The sequence below is a fragment of the Patella vulgata genome, chromosome 6, assembly GCF_932274485.2.
Source record: "Patella vulgata chromosome 6, xgPatVulg1.2, whole genome shotgun sequence".
Classification (NCBI taxonomy): domain Eukaryota; kingdom Metazoa; phylum Mollusca; class Gastropoda; family Patellidae; genus Patella; species Patella vulgata.
The window spans coordinates 48600284-48618626 of NC_065884.2; the positions used below are offsets into that span (position 1 = coordinate 48600284).

At 37.1% G+C, this 18343-nt stretch overlaps 1 protein-coding gene and 1 long non-coding RNA gene across 2 annotated transcripts; both read left to right on the forward strand.

The window, feature by feature from the left end:
* Positions 1 to 6698: 6698 nt before the first annotated feature.
* LOC126823480 (nidogen-2) lies at positions 6699 to 11937 on the forward strand. The gene has a single exon (XM_050552347.1). It carries the CDS (start codon positions 6798 to 6800, stop codon positions 10584 to 10586), a length of 3789 nt encoding a protein of 1262 aa, XP_050408304.1. The 5' UTR covers positions 6699 to 6797; the 3' UTR covers positions 10587 to 11937.
* Positions 11938 to 13617: 1680 nt separating this feature from the next.
* On the forward strand, positions 13618 to 17899 carry LOC130013195 (uncharacterized). Its single transcript, XR_008788551.1, has 3 exons — positions 13618 to 13727; positions 17101 to 17258; positions 17729 to 17899. It is a non-coding gene; the product is annotated as an uncharacterized LOC130013195 (long non-coding RNA).
* The last annotated feature ends 444 nt before the right edge of the window (positions 17900 to 18343 follow it).

The following is an 18343-nucleotide window of genomic DNA, read 5'->3' on the forward strand; positions in this document are numbered from 1 at the left end:
AACAAAACATCGGATCCTAGGTTTCGTCGTTTTAGTCACTTATTTTTTTTTTGTAGAAATGTTAATTCGTTAGAGGAAGTTTATTATAAGCCTCTGTGTGGTCCGACCAGGTTCATTTTTTGGAAAGAGTAAATTATAATGTAGACAGATATGAACGTATGTCGCAAGTAAATAAAAACCAAAACTAGTTTTGAAAACTTGCATCGACAATATGATATATCCGGCGAAGGCTGTAAAGTTAACAGGCCTACCACCGAGCTGATCGATGCGAGAATTAATAATTTCGCTAATTTTCATGTGGACATATTATGCCGTCGCCCCCTGTACGCCCGGACGTCCGTCCATTACCTTGTTTGTTCACACTCTACAGGTCACAATTTTTATCCAATTTTGACGAAACTTGGAATATAGGTCGATCTTCCAAAGATCCGGCGAAGGCTGTAAAGTTAACAGGCCTACCACCGGGCTGATCGATGCGAGAATTAATAATTTTGCTAATTTTCATGTGGACATATTATGCCGTCGCCCCCTGTACGCCCGGACGTCTGTCCATTACCTTGTTTGTTCACACTCTACAGGTCACAATTTTTATCCAATTTTGACGAAACTTGGAATATAGGTCGATCTTCCAAAGATCCCGGTTCCTATAGATATTCGCATTTATGGGACCAACACTTCATGGATTATGGCCCCTTATTGTTCGAAAAATCACTTTTAGCTTGTGGACACTCTAGATGTAACAATTCTCATCTGATTTTGATGAAACTCAAAATGCATGTTTATAACCCAAAGATCTTGGCGTCTTTTAATATTCAAGCATATCGGATCATAACTTCCTGAATTATGGCCCTTGATTGTACGAAAAATCACTTTTTGTTTAGCTTGTTCTCTATCCATCTCTTGCAAAATGTGGGCGTATCCTGCCTGACAGCCGCTGGTTAGCTTGTGGACTCGCTATTTTATTCAATTTTTTAAAAAGTGTTTAAATATATCACCGCTACACATCAATGAAGGCCACAATTTTTATCCGATTTTAAAAAACGTTTAAATCACCGTTACATCCTAAAGACGGTTGAGTGAAAATCAGTCCGAAACTGCCTGGCAAAATGGCCGCCCCTTGTACGCAAATAGTGTAAAAGTATGTAATACCAAGGTTGTGGACCCCCTAGAAGTCATAAATTTTATCCGATTTTGATGAAACTTAAAATATATCTTTAAATCCCAAATAATGGAATATCTCAGTCCCTTTCGATAATCGCGTATTTCAGACCATAAGTTCCTGGATTATGGCCCATGATTGTAATAATGTTGGGAGTGTCAAATAATTGTCTAGGGTGTGCTCTGTTAATAGACCTGATTCTCAGCGCGGGGGGGGGGGGGGGGTGTCCATCAAATGGGCACAAAACCAGACCCAACTTTTCTAGAGTAAAATTTTGCGTAGAATACGATGCCAAGTGGCGTATATTTTACGCTGACATTTATTACTTTAAATCTTTCTAGTGCTAAAACGGAAAATGTGATATTTTGACCTCTGGAGTCACAAAGAACAAAGGTGAATTTAGCAAGTTTATATTTTTATTGAAAGTGTGATTACTTTCGATTATTATCAGCTTATTTTTATGACACAAGAATGACTGCGCATTCACTTTCATTTGACCTTTGACCCCGAATATCTCGTAAATGCCCCAACGGCGGACTGATTACCACTCGGCATCGTATTCTACGCAAAATTTTACTCTAGAAAAGTTGGGTCTGGTTTTGTGCCTATTTGATGGACACCCCCCCCCCCCCCGCACTGAGCCTCCAGACTATAATTTTTATACGCCCACATCACATTTTCATGTGGGGCCGTATATTGTCGTCGCCCCTGTCCGTCCGTCCGTCCACAATTGTTTGTGAACAGTCACAATTTTTATCCGATTTCAATGAAACTTGACATATACATGTAGGTTTATCACCCTAAGATCTCGGTTCCTTTCGATATTGGCATGTATCGGACTGTAACTTCATGGATTATGGCCCCTGATTGTATGAAAAATCACGTTTTTAGCTTGTGAACACTGTAGAGGTCACAATTTTTATCCGATTTGGTTTAAACTTGAAATGTATGCTTATAACCCAAAGATCCCGGTCCCTTTCGATATTCGCGCATATCGTAACGTAACTTCCTGATTGTACGAAAAATCGCGTTTTTAGCTTGTGGACCCTATAGAGGTCATAATTTTTATCCGATTTAAGTCGGCTGAGTTCGAATTTTGTGAAAATCGGCCCAAAACTGACAGACAAAATGGCGGCCCTTCGTTCTCAAATAGCGTAAAAATATAGTATATCAAGGTTGTGGACCCTATAGAGTTCACAATTTTTATCCGATTTTGTTGAAACTTGAAATGTAAGTTTATAACCCAAAGATCTTGGTTCCTTTCGATATTCGCGCATATCGGACCGTAACTTCCTGAATTATGGCCTCTGATTGTACGAAAAATCGCGTTTTTAGCTTGTGGACCCTATAGAGGTCATAATTCCTGAATTATGGCCCATGATTGTAAGAAAAATCACTTTCTTTTTAGCTTTTTAGCCGCTGGTTTATCTAATCGGCATTATTTAATTTCTGGGGAAAATATTAATGAAATTTGTAGAGTGGAGAACTTTTACAAGCACCTGTTTGTTAGAGTGATGTCCCTTTTCTAATGTTCACGTGAGCACGAAATAAATTGCGTCTGTGTAGCCTAGCCATATTTCAGAGAAACGTCAAAGCTGCAAGTTTGTTGCCTGGCAGTAACGTAAGTCCAAAAACTTCAAAAAGCCCAGGAAAGATCGTCAATATATGGCCTTTCTAACTCTCAGGGACTTGAAACTTGTAGTGTTGTCATGATACACGGTCCATGGTGTTATTATTGATAAAATATTGTCTACCCAGACTACTGTGCCACACGAACTAAAATGACGTCAAAAGAAACCATCTTGAACCTGCCTGTCACCCTCTATTCCGTTTCAAGAAATTTTAATGAAATAAAATGGGCTTTAACGTCCTACTTTTCTGCCCCAACTTGGCTAATGAAGACAGGCGTACGCTATGAAGTGTATAGGCCTACCATGAGAGGACATTTTGCCCGGGAAGCGGCGTTTCCGCCTCGTCATCGAATTCCAACTCAAACTTCCAAAAGGCGGGACCTCGGGTTTCTTCCCATTCGAACGACTAGACATTGCTCCTTGGGAAATCACGCAAAAAATTCCGGATTCAGGAACTTTCTCGGCCAACACCGGTATCGGACTCGATCAGGACCTCCTTGTTAATGAGCCAGCACCTTAATAACTAACCAGCCGGAAGTTAGAACTGAGAATGGCAACGGACAAGTATTAAGTAACCTAAACAAACTAAAACCATTTTAGAAATAAAAATGGCAACAATGGGCTTTACTTTATTCAATGCTGCAGATAAAGTGAATGGCTCTGTCATCTGCAGAGACAGTTTTTGACAATTAAAAAAAATGGAAACTATCATTCATTAAAATACTGTACAGAAATTTATCACATGGAAATGGATTCTAATATGTCCTTCTTGTCCCTAAATTATCTAAGAGTAATATTTAGATAACAGGTGTCCGTTCTCGCTATAGTAGTTTAAAAATAGGTAATGGAACATGAATATATTGGAGACTTTCTCAGCCAACACCGGACCTCCTGGTTAGTAAGCCAGCGCCTTACTCACTGAGCCACAGCGGCTCCCAATAAAACTCGCAATAAACCAAATTCTCGAAATGGAATCAAATTCTCAATCAATTTTGGGGTTCTAAGAACCTTATCTTATAATATTACCTAATACTAGGCCACAATCTGGACCCTTGTGGGGTGGGCGGATGCAGCCCAATTCCAGGATAGTGTCCAGGGAGCACGCATTTTGGGGGTGTCTGGCCAGTATTGTGCAGCACACAATTTGTCTGGCCTTGGGACTTTAGACTGTTTATTGTTCATTTCGACTTAGTTACATTGGTACCTCCAATTTTATCCCATGCCCATTTTTTTTCACCCTACCGGGGGGATATTAGTCCCTTGTTCGTTGGACCAAAATGCTCCATGGGCTGCCGATCTAAAAGCTTATATTCATGAGACGAAGAAGTCTATTAATGTTCCGATAATTATATAAGCAGTGTTATTGCCCATGATCACCCTGAAAAATATTATGCATACCATATTTCTGTCAATCAGATAAAAGGCCAAATGTTTGTTAATGACTTCGGATAATTACTCTTCAACACAATTAATGATAGAATTATATTCATTCAGAATCAGAAAACATCAAAATCTAAAGGAATTGTAGGTAGGTGAAACATATATTTGAGTTTCACAAATTATGTACTGTGCCGGTCTGTATTTACAGAATAATCCTCAGTCCACTACCGGTAATTTGATATTGCTGAATTTGTTTTTATAAGCTGAGACTTTTATGTCCATTTTCGCATTTAACTATCAGATCAGTCGCCATATGTTTCTCAAGACCAGTTGACCAGTGTGTTAAAAAGATAAACAAGGGCGAATGTAGTTCAGTATTTCAAAGAACAGTCATCTGTTGCAAACCGTTGATATTTTTTCCACACCATTTAGGTCATTGTAGCTACCAACTTTGTAATATAAATAAATTGAATGTGTATCTAAAAACAGGTTTCAAGTAAAAATAACCAATAGCTTGATAAATGTTTTCTATCGGTAACATATCAATTTTAGTGCAATTCATTTACATTTAATTGAAGCAAAAACAAGATACACACAATAAACACAAAAACAACTCTCTTTTTTTTTCGTTTTAGAACTTAAGATTTGACAATGCAGTGAGAAGCTGTTTGCTTGTTGGGATCTGTATACCTTTGCGGTTAATATTTGGTTATTTATAGATTTATCTGGTAAGTATTTTGGTACATGTATTAACCAAGATAAAAACCTAATATTCTGAAGTTTACTTCTTACTTCTGATAGAACTATCATAGACATTTAGGTATTTTTTTTTATCTACAAGTCATAAAATAATATTAAGCGTTACGGTTCTTAATAGTTTCTCGCTATAAAAAAATTATATGCTCATAGGTCAATGCGTTCTTGGTGTGTCAAGTGCTACAAGATGTACTTAGTCTATTTTAATTGTAGAAACATAAGGAAGATTGTGTTCTTGTTTATTATTTTACCGTATTTCCTGTTCTAGAACTATTAAACCATCTTCATCTATAAGGATCTGTATAGTAATTACTTTCCAGAAAAATCAACTGCGTCTTTCGATGAAGTGGTGAAATGACACAAGACAAATTTTACAAATTTGTTTTTAATTTGTGTCCTACCCACCGCCAACACACACACTGCCTTTTTTTCTAGCTTACTTCTACTCTTGATAACTTATGGAAACCCTTGGGACCTTATCGTTTTTATACTAATTTCTTTATTAATAAGTAGCAGTGTTCATTAACTAAAATAGGTTGTAAGAAAGATTCGACGAATCTGATTTGTTTTTCTTGTATTATCCCTCAAAATAATAAACGAGCTGTTCTGTGGTGATGTTACAATTGATCGTTTACTTCCGATTTAATAACAATAAACTCGACCCCAAAACACCCTAAAACCAAAAACACGCATAAAACCTAACACCTCGGTGTTGGTCGAGAAAGTTCTTCGGGATTTCCCAGTCTGTTTTTAGCCCCGTCAAACCAAGTTCCGTGTATACCATTGACAGCACGTTAAAGATCCCTTGGCGGTTGTAAATCGAAATAAGGGTAAGACATGGGGTCGATGTCTGGGCAAATGTCCCCATCCATAGCACACTGCGTGGCGTATGTCCATCTTCATTAACCCTGTCGTTTCAGAAAAGTAAGACGCTAAACCCAGTCTTATTCATTGATTGGTTGCTTGCTTGCTGTTACTGATTTTATTACATAAATTTTCTGTTTTTATCATATACATGTACTTTAGCCCAGAGTTCATATTTTCCAATGTTATAAGATTTTATGTTTTAAAACTAGTTCTCTGCGGTATAAAGATTAGTCGATTACACAGATGTTAAAATACCTTCGTAACTGTTCAAAGAGAAACAAAATTATACGCTTTGAGTTGCATATTTTACCTTTTCGTGCCAGATATGAAATGTGAGAATAATTCAATTGAGAAAATAAAAAGTTTTACTCATATATCCTCAGGCCGGATATACAACGGGTGACTACTATTTTAAGAATATGTTATACGTTTTTATTTATATTTTTATCAACCGTTTTGTATTACGAATATTTGTTTTCCTTTTCACGGGTAATCCCAGAAATATGACAACAATTGTTTGGGTTAACTTAACCATATCGCACCTATTATGGTGCTAACCAATGTACCTATTGTGCAATATTTTAAGGTAAATACGGTGTCAGGTATACGGGAAAAATCTACTCACAACGGTATTGCCTATCATATTTTAGTTAAGAGACCAATACACAGCGGTGATAAATTAAACCCATATGTGAGTAATGCCAAGATAGAAACAAGGTGTTTGCAATCTTATCACGCCTCTTTTATCTCGATAACCCAGTATTAGTTGATACGGCGATTTACTATGGGGTCTTACTGTTCTAATCTGCATAAACCCCCCTGCAACGTTTATCTTTAACCAATCAGATGTCTTTGAATGGTAGGTTGGACCTGTCTTCTTTATTAGAGGTTGGAACAATATATATGTATGAGTGAACCGTCTCAGTAGTACACCGCTTATATTTAACCTGAATACAGTCAACCCACGTTCCTATGTGACTTCTTTCTAGACTAATAGCGTAAAAATGGCATTTTCGCCATTGTGCGTTTTTCTGTGTGTATTACATTTGGTACATGGAGTACCATTGGAACTGTTTTATCCTTACGGGCAAAAAGTTGGGGATGAAGTTTTACCAGTCGGCGATGATCTGAGTTCTGACGAATTTTCACTGAACACGCCTATAGCATTTTATGAAAACTATTACAGAACTGTTTATGTCAATGTTAATGGACATCTGTCTTTTGAAACAGACTTACCTGATTATAGGGCGACATTAGTTTTGCCTATAGGATTTAAAATTATAGCAGTGTATTTGTCGGATGTTGATACAAGAAGTGCAGGATCCGTGTTTTACAGAGAAACCAACGAACTGTCCCTTTTACAGAGAGCAGCTCTAGATGTCCAAGCTCATTTTACCGGACAGGAAGCGTTTGAACCAAAATCACTCTTCATTGTCACCTGGCATAAAGTTGGGGCTTACAAACAAACATCAGACAAACTCAATACTTTTCAAGTAGTAATCGCATCAAATGGACGTGATTCCTTTGCCATCTTTCAGTATTTAGATAATGGCATGGAATGGCTTACAGGTGATGGCAAAACTAGCCCCAGTTTGCCTGATGTACCAGCTCAGGCGGGATTTGACTCCGGAGAACGACAGCGATTTGTAAAGCTACCCAATTCAGGAACGACTACTTCATACGTAAACGATACAAATGTGAATATTCCTGGAGCCTGGATGTTCCATATTGGCAACACTGGTGGATCAAACATAGCATCAGCCGATCTGAATACTGGGGAAGTCGTTTTCTTTAATGTCGACAGCGAAGAAGGTTCCTGTTTAGAAGGCGCAAGAAGGTGTCACATAAATGCTAAATGTGTTGACTTTGATTCTGGTTTCTGTTGCGAATGTCTTCCTCCATATTACGGAAATGGTCTACAATGTCTTGAGCCAGGCATCCCACAACGATTGAATGGTAAAGTGTATGGCGTTGTTAACGGCTTTCGTCTCCAGGATTTAGACCAACACACGTACGTTGTCACCTCTGATGGGCGAGCCTATACAGCCATTAGTCGGGTACCACCGGAACTTGGAGTTGGTTTACAGACACTTAATACAATCGGCGGAATAATTGGTTGGTTATTTGCAATCCCCTCTCACCCACGTGCTAAAAACGGTTACGCTTATACAGGAGGCGAATTTAACAGAACAGTTACTGTCACTTTCTACGATCAAAATACTACGACAACTCTATCTATAAGGCAACAGTTCTTTGGCCACGATGCGCTGAACAACATGCGAATGGAAAGCCGAGTCGATGGAAGTCTACCACGTATACCTATAGATGCAAAAGTGACGGTTGACGATTATAAAGAAAACTTTAAACATGTTGCCCCGGGATTAATTAAATCATATTCCACCAGAACATACAGAGTTAACGATATCGCATATCGTTATACCTGGGATCAAATAATCTCATTTAAAGAATGTCAAAATCACCCCGAATTGGATGTGGGTAACACTATGCAGCTAACTATCACAAGAAGTTTTGTGGTGTACAACAACCAAGATCAAGTTGTTAGATACGCTGGTTCTAACAGAGTTGGCATTTTAGTCGGTGAAGACCCTTGTCGCAACGCCGCCCAAGATTGCGATGTTAATGCAGATTGTATTCCTTCCGGCGAAACGTTTCGTTGTAAGTGTCGTGTTGGTTATGACGGAGACGGGGTATCCTGCCAAGATGTCGATGAATGTAGCTTTGGTTTGAATACTTGCGATGAAAATGCTCGTTGTTTCAATGTCCCCGGATCTTTCCAATGTCAGTGTGCACCAGGTTATTCAGGTGACGGTAGAATATGCAAACGGGAGCGAATTCAGTGTGGAGACAATTACTGTGACCTCAATGCCAAATGTGTTTACAATAGCAACCAACAACCCCTATGTGAATGTAACACTGGCTTCGCTGGAAATGGACTGGAGTGTTATCCCGTAGAGTTTGGGTGTAATGAGGTGGACACATGTGGCGATAACGCTGATTGTATGTATGACCACGTCCTGATGAAATATAGATGTGAATGTGTTGAAGATTTTAGTGGCGACGGCATAACTTGTCAACCAACAAATGATCGTATTGACTGTAGAAACTGTGATTCAAATGCTGAATGTACATACGATGTAGAAAGGTTTGCCTTTAGATGTCAATGTAAAGCTGGGTATACTGGCACAGGTTATACCTGTTCTGCATTAGACGGGTGTGCGTCATGCGACCCAGATGCCGAATGTGTTCAAGATCCCTCTACGTCCAGTCACCGTTGTTATTGCCGACGAGGATTTTATGGCGATGGTATCAGATGTCAAAGATACGATTGTCTACGCCAACAGGTATGCGACGCTAATGCTAAGTGTATTCAGGAAGAAAATACCGAATTCAACATCTGCGAATGTAATAGTGGTTATCGTGGAGATGGCAGAAGATGTGTAGCGGAAGGTTGTAATATTTTGAATGACTGCGACGCCAATGCTCAGTGTCTTGCTGATCCCAGAGATAATCGTCGTTATATGTGTAGATGTAACACTGGATATGAAGGTGATGGTAGAGTTTGTATACAGAGAATCGTACCCTGTAACCAAATTAATAACTGCGCTCCAACTGCAGAATGTATATACAATCCAGACTCTCTATCTTATAGGTGTCGTTGTGGGCCTGGTTACGAAGGTGATGGATATCAATGTCGGAGAAGAACTGACGTTAAGGATTGTTCAAGCGATGCAACAATGTGTGACCCGAATGCGTCTTGCCAGTTTGTTTATGACCATAGTATATGTGTGTGTAATGCTAATTTTAGAGGGGATGGTAGTTCATGCATTCCAATCGTTGGTGAGGGTAATTATTTGATTTATGCCCAGGGTTATAAGCTAATGAAATCACCACACGAATCGTCCGCTGACACACATGGTCAACAGTTAATATCTGACCCCAGTCAATTGGCCATTGCTGTTGAAACTGACTGTAAAAGTGGTTATCTTTATTGGACCGATGTTTACCGAGGACAGATCAGACGATCTAATTTAGACGGATCAAACGACGAAGTTCTACTGACAGATCTCAGCTCACCAGAAGGAATTGCCATTGATTTCGTTTCTAGAAATTTATATTTTACCGATTCGGGTCTCGATATAATTGGCGTGGCTAAATTAGATGGATCAGAAAGAACGTCTCTTTTCAAAAATAATTTAGAAAATCCCCGCGCTATTGCTGTTGATCCAAGTCGAGGGCAGTTGTATTGGACAGATTGGGACAGGAATGGACCTAAAATAGAACGCGGCAGTATGGACGGTTCACTGAGAAAGGTCATCGTACGGGAAGATCTCGGTCTTCCAAATGGACTCACTTTAGATATTGGAACACAACAACTGTACTGGGCTGACGCAGGAACGCATCGTATTGAGTTTGTAAGATCTGACGGCGTGGGAAGAAGAACTATTATTAAAAAAGTGGCTTATCCATTTGACATGACTTTCTTTAACGGTGTTTTATATTGGACTGATTGGGAAACAAAACGAATTGAAAGTTATAATCGTGACAATGGGGAGGTTGGTACAATTGATCTTGTTCCAGGCGGAAATGGTAAACTTTATGGTATCACAGCTGTACACAATCAGTGTCCGCGAGTTACAAATGCCTGCTCATTAAATAATGGTGGATGTCGTTTCTTATGTTTACCAACGTCCAACGGGGGGCGTAAATGTGTTTGTCCAGATGATGTTGACCCAAGACGATGTAATGAAATAGTGAGCAATCGTAGAAGTTAACCAATTGTTTATATAGACAATTACTAAACCGTACCATTTGGCATTATTTACAAAAAAAAAACCTTTACTTTTAATGACAATTCAAAACGAAAGCAGTTGTCGTGTACGGTAAAATGTTTAAAAAACAAAAAGATTTTCGTTATTTTAAATAATTATGTGTATTTTTTTTTTTTTACGTTAGATGCCATCAACTGTGTTAAATGTGCAATGTTTGCCATGTACAAACTAGTCAAGCAAAGAATATTGCATATAGATATGTGGTAGATGTATTTTAAAGCATAATAAATATTTTTTATTCTTTTTTTAAATAAATTAGTTTGGGTAACTATTTTATAGTCCGGTAAGAAAACTATTGTCTCACTGGGACATCACTTTATAATTATGTTTTGCGGTATTGAAATATATACATTTTGGTATTTGATGTACTCAAATTGATTTTTTAACTTTAATTAGGAAAACAACTACTGAGATAATACCCATGTCGGATTAAATCGGATGAAAAGATTTAGCTCTATTTAATGGGTGGTGGTGGCTTGTCATATGAAACAGTCTCAAACTAAAACGACACCAAAATTTGGTCAAAACAGCCATTAAGTTTAGTCAAAACGGCCGTAGATTGGTTTTAAATTATATACATCAGAAAGAACAATTTAAATTTTTGTTATTTAAATGGTAGATATTTACATAGATTTGAACCAAATTTTTGGCCGTTTTGATGAATGTGAATTATAGCCGTTTTGGTCTGCGGTCGTTTGGACCATGTGCCGTTATTATCGTCTGTGAAATTCTCATCTTTGTAAATACTGAGCAGCATTGAGCAAATTGTTGGACTGGTATTCCTTTTATAGATTCAACTCTCACAACTCAAAATCTCTCAAATGACGATCATTGTCGGATATTGTCTAGTTATTCCTTTTCTACTGGATTGTCGCAGTTTTCATATTTCAATAAAATTGTCCATCATCCATTTAATGATTTTCGGGCTTTCAGATTGATCGTCAGCCTTGGGTAATCTCCCGTGTACACTTTGGCGTGTTTGTAAAAGATCCCTTGGCAGTTGGAATTCAATATAAGAGTAGGCCGTAGCGCCACTCTCCGGGCAAAAATTTCCCCCATAGCACACTGTATAGCGTATGCCCGTCTTCATTATCCCAGTCGGAGCAGAACGGTAGGACGTTAAACCCCATTTCATTTCATTTCATTTCCTTGGTAACTCCCGTTTGTCTACTTTCAAATTACCTATTGATCTAAGTCGCCTTTCGCCACTTTAAAGTCTGTTTATGATATAATATGCATAAATGTACCTTGCATTAAAATTAAATTGTAGAAGCATAAGAGTTAACTTAAACCAGGACATTTTTGACATTGTTATGAATTATTTACGAGTATGGTGGCAATCTGTTTCACAGAGGATTACGAAAGTCTTCTAATATCTTTGTAAAAGATGACTACCTTCAACACGTGACGTCACATCACGCGGCGTCAATCATTAGCTCAATGGCACGTGCATTGTTTACTTAAGACGTTACTGGTTCGTACAGAATGGTGCCTTTTACTCATTTCTTTCAATATCCATTTACACTAAATAGGAAATAATTGTTACCTACAAATACCCCAAACGTCTTTATTTATTTTTCTAATACATTAAAAAAATTTTTTAGAATTTAATTTGTCGGAGGAAAAAAGTTAATATTTGTGGCTCGTTAAGTCGCATCGATGTCATCCTTATCAGTGATTGTAGCGGCCTAGCGAATATTCAATGCTGATAAGTGTGGTATGATGGTTTTATGAGATGGCGGACATAACTCTCACGTGGTGACAAGATAAAGAATTAATTTCAAGTGAAAGAATGTGTAGTATTTAATGGCCTTTTTGTGCTGTATCAGCTTGATATGTGAGATGAGTGGCATGTGCAATGCCTCACTGACCAAGTTTAATTTCTAAACAGTGCGCATCGTTTTAGATATCGATTTTATGTTTAAAATATGATTATGATCGCATTGATATATAGAAGTATATTCAGTATGTGGCTTTGTTTAGACGAACCCCTAGAAATAATATACAATGATGGTGTATTGTGAAATTATGACAAGGAAGTATTGAAAGGCGATCCTTAATGTCTTCCAGTTGCATTATTAAATCTAATAACAAACAGAACAAAGGGAGCGCCCCGAGCTGTAAATACTCGATGTTTATCCCCTTCTCGAGTTCCAAGTACATGTAGATATGATACTTTTATAAAAGAAACGATGACCCGACCTGCTATTTTGGTATCTTGGGTTAATTTATAATCGAGACGATATCAAATGAGCCGAAATAAGATTGTGCATGATATCGTCTAAGGAATGATGGTCTGTCAAAGTATTTATCGCCTGACTGTAGGTCGTATTGTGTTACTCACTCACATCAAATGTAAGAAAGTAATCTTTCTTTGTTTAGTATGAACGATTTACCAGAGACGTACGTCAATTTAATGCCAGTATACCTGGTGATCGTCAAATTTCACGTCTGTTACAGATCCATCAATGAAAAAAACGGGGGCAAAAAACTGTTCTTTAATCGTAAAACATTCCAATCTCAGACCTCTATCTTTACGTATTACCAGGTAACATGGCTAATACAAATCGACTCTTAGAAATTCCTCAGAATTTTGTCTGAAACTGACTTTCGAGAAAACCATACTATTTTTTAACTAAAACTACCTAAAATACAATTGATTGGAACCATTTCTGGACTTGGTAGCCTTTATGGCAACATGACATTAATGATATGGGAGGGATGAAGGTTTAGACCAACTAGATCATTTAGAATTATTGTAATCAAGATTTAGTGTTATGGAAATCAATTATAAACCATCATTACATATATTGATACATAAATTAGTTTAATTGAAAATCGCTTTTCAGACTTACGCTATTGAGCGATCTATGATTGAAATTGGACATACATATCTGTATTCGTAAACTTGTTAAAGATACGCCATCAGGAATGTGATGTAACGAGATTTTTTAAGATGCAGCAACAAACATTTCAGGTTGTAAAATACTCATAGAATTCCTCCAGTCAAGCGAAAAATAAAGATGCAGACATCAGATAATAAAGAAAAAGTAAAAAGACGACCTTTACTCGTCAAGCAACCAGGTTAGATTTGATATTACGTTGTACTTATAAAAAAAACCCGACAGTTTTAAATGGTAGGGATGTGCATTTAGGGATGTCTAATTTACCTGGAGTAGAAGCTTTCTTCTTGCCATATCTTTATAATTATAGGCCCACGTTAAATAATTGTCATCCTTCTGTCCGCATTAACTAATTTTATGGACATTCTGTATTAGAAAGTTCAGGTAGATACACTTATCGTCTTTTTTTTCTGTTTAGCTAGATGACCCATTATGAAAGATTAAATACGGAGCTGACAGTTCTGGCTATAATATACTCTTCAAAAAAAAGTAGGGGATATTAAAATGCAAATACCTATACAGGATGTGATATGATAAATAGTCATGTACACTTGACATGCTTTGAGAGTATGTTCACAGATAAAGAACTTATCGCTCCAACAGAACCACTGAGCTGCACATGCGACACGCAATAGCGCCATACAAGTGATAGGGTTCATTGTCAAATTTGACACTTCAAGGAAGGGTTGATGAAAACTGCCGCATGCTGGTTTATCTATCCATGTTAGCATTCCTATCGGTTCTTGCATAAGATTTACTGTTTATCGTATCTTTGCTTTAGGGTGTTACGTTTATTTTCATCGGGAGACGTGTTCGTCAACGTCAACCGACAACACTGGAAGAATTGGTCGTGGCACTGCAAGGGGAGTGGGTCAGATTGCCACAAATCGTGATTGGACGGTTGATTAGGAGCATGCCACGACGAATTGCTGAATATCTGAGGATTGGTGGAGCCATTACTCATTATTAAGACAAAAATCAAAAACGTCCATTTTCACTTTTGACGGTGTTTTGCGAGTGAAATGGACCGTCAGACAAGCCGCCCATATGAACTGCTTATGTTCATGATTGTGTAGGCAATTGGTCTGTTATTAACATACACTGGTTACCTCTAATAAAAACATCAGTGCATTTCCGCAGTTTTGTATTGTTTCTGAATATCCCTTACTTTTTTTGAAGAGTATAGTTTAAAAAATGGATAAAGTAATATTGTAAAACGAATATGTTGAAAATTCCAGTCAAATAACTTCACTCTGAGCCGAGAAATTCTCTTTTCAATAACACTGTAGCCTCGATTGTCATTGTTACCGTTGTGACGATAATAAAGTCTCGATTATCCAATTTTACAATTAATCATCAACGAGAGAGAGAGAGAGAGAGAGAGAGAGAGAGAGAGATGGGGTTTAACGTCCACTCGACACAGACTAGGTCATTTCGGGACTAACACATGGTTCAATTTTATTTCGATAATTCGGTTGCGCGTAGGGGTCTTTAGCAGTGGGAGGAAACCGGAGGACCCGGAGAAAACCCACGAGGTTGGACAGGCGACCCTACTCCTTGCCACGTACAACCGGGGAATCGAAACCCCGCCAGTTGACTCAATGACAGACCGTAACCATTCGGCCATCCAACCCCCCAATCATCAACAATCGTTGAACGATTCAAATCTGTTGAAAATCGGACCCATCAGATGGCATCAACAGTTGATTTTGGTATTTTTATGTTAATAAATGTCTAAATACATTAGTTAAGAGTTTAATAAAGAGTTGATCATTCTTGCTATAATAATTCAAAAATAGATGTTAAAAAAAAGAAAATATTGAAATTTTCAGCCAAATTACTTCATTTTGAGCCAAATTATCACTGTTTATTGTTTTGACAAGATGCGTGCATAGTGGTAACTAGCGCACTGGTTAAGGCCCATGGTAAACAGCTTTAATATTAATTAAGTTCAGCATTAGAATTGTATTGAACGACACGTGTTATATATTCTGATTTACGTCATAAACCTTCCTCACCCCAGGCTATAATTATATTTGTTTATAAAAGATATTTACTAGTCCGTTATCAATGAGAGTTTTTCTAACCCGAGGAATGAAATAAATGACATTTGCCCCTGAATACGAACTTCCTGTAATAACAAAAGTAGAACTTAAACATATAACAATAACAATGCCATATTCATTTTCAATTTAAAGTAGGGGTATCGCCAGAGAAGTAAGTATGTAAATAGAAATAAATTTGTTGGAGATACCTTGCTTATCATTAGAAAAAGTATGTTTCTTCAAATTCTGATAAATAGTTTGAGTAAGATAATTTTTGATTGCAAAGTTCTTTCTAGTCTTAACACTTTTAGCAATATAATATTTATTAGTATTATTGAATTGCAATTTTGTTTGATATGTTAATTTAGCTAATTGAATTTCGTAAATGAGAAGTTATATCAAATGTGTTCGAAAGAGTAAGGATGCATTGCCCCGTACACGGCATTTGCCATTAGCATAATGGATCGATAGTTTGGATAACATATAGTTCTATTATTTGAACCGTAAAATAAAACTAAATGAGTGAGGTCTCGAAAGAAAATATATGTATAATATCATATTTAAATTAAAAATAGTAGTATTACATTCGCAGGTCTTTCTTTAGGCCTGAAGAAATGTTATCTAACTTATTAATTAGACATTAATTAACCTATCCAGACCATAATCAACTCTAGGTGGTTATGCTAGCCTGTGACCTTTAGTGGATTATGAGCCGATTTACTGCATAACTTTCCTTACCGTTTAACGATTAAATGAATAATCGAGACTATGCTGTTTATCGTACTGACTTTAGTAATGATGATCGAGGCTAGGCGAAAATTTCAACCGCTTAGTTCTCGGTTCATAGTGGAACAATTTGAATGAAATTTTCAGTAAATTGCCTTTACATTATCTAGTTTTTAACTATTATAGTGAGAACTGCCAACTCGTTATCGAATCTCCCATAATGTATCTTTAAACAAATATTCCCCCAAAATCGGACAAAATCCAGATAATGCGCAGCTATCGTAGACTACTTTATTTAAAGATACATTATGGGAGATTAGATAAAGAGCTGACAGTTCTCACTATAATATTTACAAACTAGACAATGTAAAGGGAATTTACTGAAAATTACAGTCAAATTGATCCACTCTGATCCGAGACTTTAGCGATTGAATTTTTGGCCTAGCCTCGATCATCATTACTAATAAAAAACATAGTCTGGATCATCCATTTCATGATTAAATCATGAATGAAAGTTGAGCAGCAAATCAGATCCTAATCCAGTAAATGTCGCAGGCTAGCGATGACATCGAGAGTTGATTATGGTCTGGATAAGTTAATTAATGTCTAAATAATAATTAAGATAACATTTCAGACCTAAAGAAAGACCTGCAATAGGCATATTTAGTTCTTGCATAATGTATGTTTAATGCTAAATTTACACTATTCTGGATATAAAAATATTAACTTAAAACTCGTCATAAGGTTGATTATTTACATGTTCTTTTCTTTTCTTTTTTTTAGCTCGAGCCTTATTAATAGACGTTAGCCGTCCGTTTGGGAGCGATGTTGCCACGATTATGTGTGATGCATTAGATAATTTGTTTGCCGTGGCCTGTACTACAGCTGGCCCCACCAGGATACCTCTAGCCAGCATTCTTATACTTTCTACATACCCAGAGGTGACAATAATAACCGTATTGTAAACGCACCTATTATTTAATACTTCTTTCTGTGTTTAACCGTCACACATTTGTAATCATCCTGGTTGCATCTATTTGTTGCATCAAAGGATACGACAAACATTCTTTTACGGAGAGGAAACAAGTTCAGTTGGGTGCCAATTTAAGGCGCCATGTACATTTTCAAATACATTAATTTCTTTGTTCGAATACATCCATATTATACAAAATGTTATGATGGGAAACAACCAAGAGGGATGTTTCGTGTCCATATGAAAAGAAAATTCAAGGCATTTCAAATTTAAATGTTATCGCTGTGTTTTTGGAGTAAGAATCCGTCCAGGTTTACATAGATTCCAGCTGTAAATCATTATATTAAAGTTCAAACGAAGTACACGCAGGGGCACTTAATGAATTAAAAGTGTGGTGTTGCTGGCTAGTTAAATATTTGATATTTAATTATATTACAGATATTGATGCCGCTATCATATATTAAGGGAAACATGGCTCGTATTCAAGGAGCTACAAGTGATCTAAAGATGAGATTACGTGAGAATTCTCTTGATAACAAAGACGCTGGTTGTGTTGGTAAAGGTGTATTAGATGCTCTTAGATCATATGTTTCTCAGTTAAACACAATGGCACAGGTATGGTGAAATGAACTGAAATGGGGTTTAATGTCCTACACTGTCTGTAATGTAACTTTACCTCAAGCTGTTATACGCCCAAGGTAAATTTACATATCTGTAAATGGAGTACATGTAAAATTACCATGACATTAGATTACATAAATTGGTAAATAGAAACATGCTGTGTAATTCGACAGAGTTTATTTAATTATACCTCATTACAAATGGCTATATTTCTGCAACAAAATTTACGCTTCTAGTGTAGATTTATATATTATGTAATTTGCCGACGTCTAACTGGAATGTAAAACAACATTAAACAATGGAAAGGGCAGGTTAGGTGACATTGTTCAAGAAAAATGTCCCACACCACACAATGTATGGTATATGCCTGTCTTAATTAGCCAGTTATAGGTGCATTCAGATATTTTCAAAAACCAAAAATAGAGTAAACTG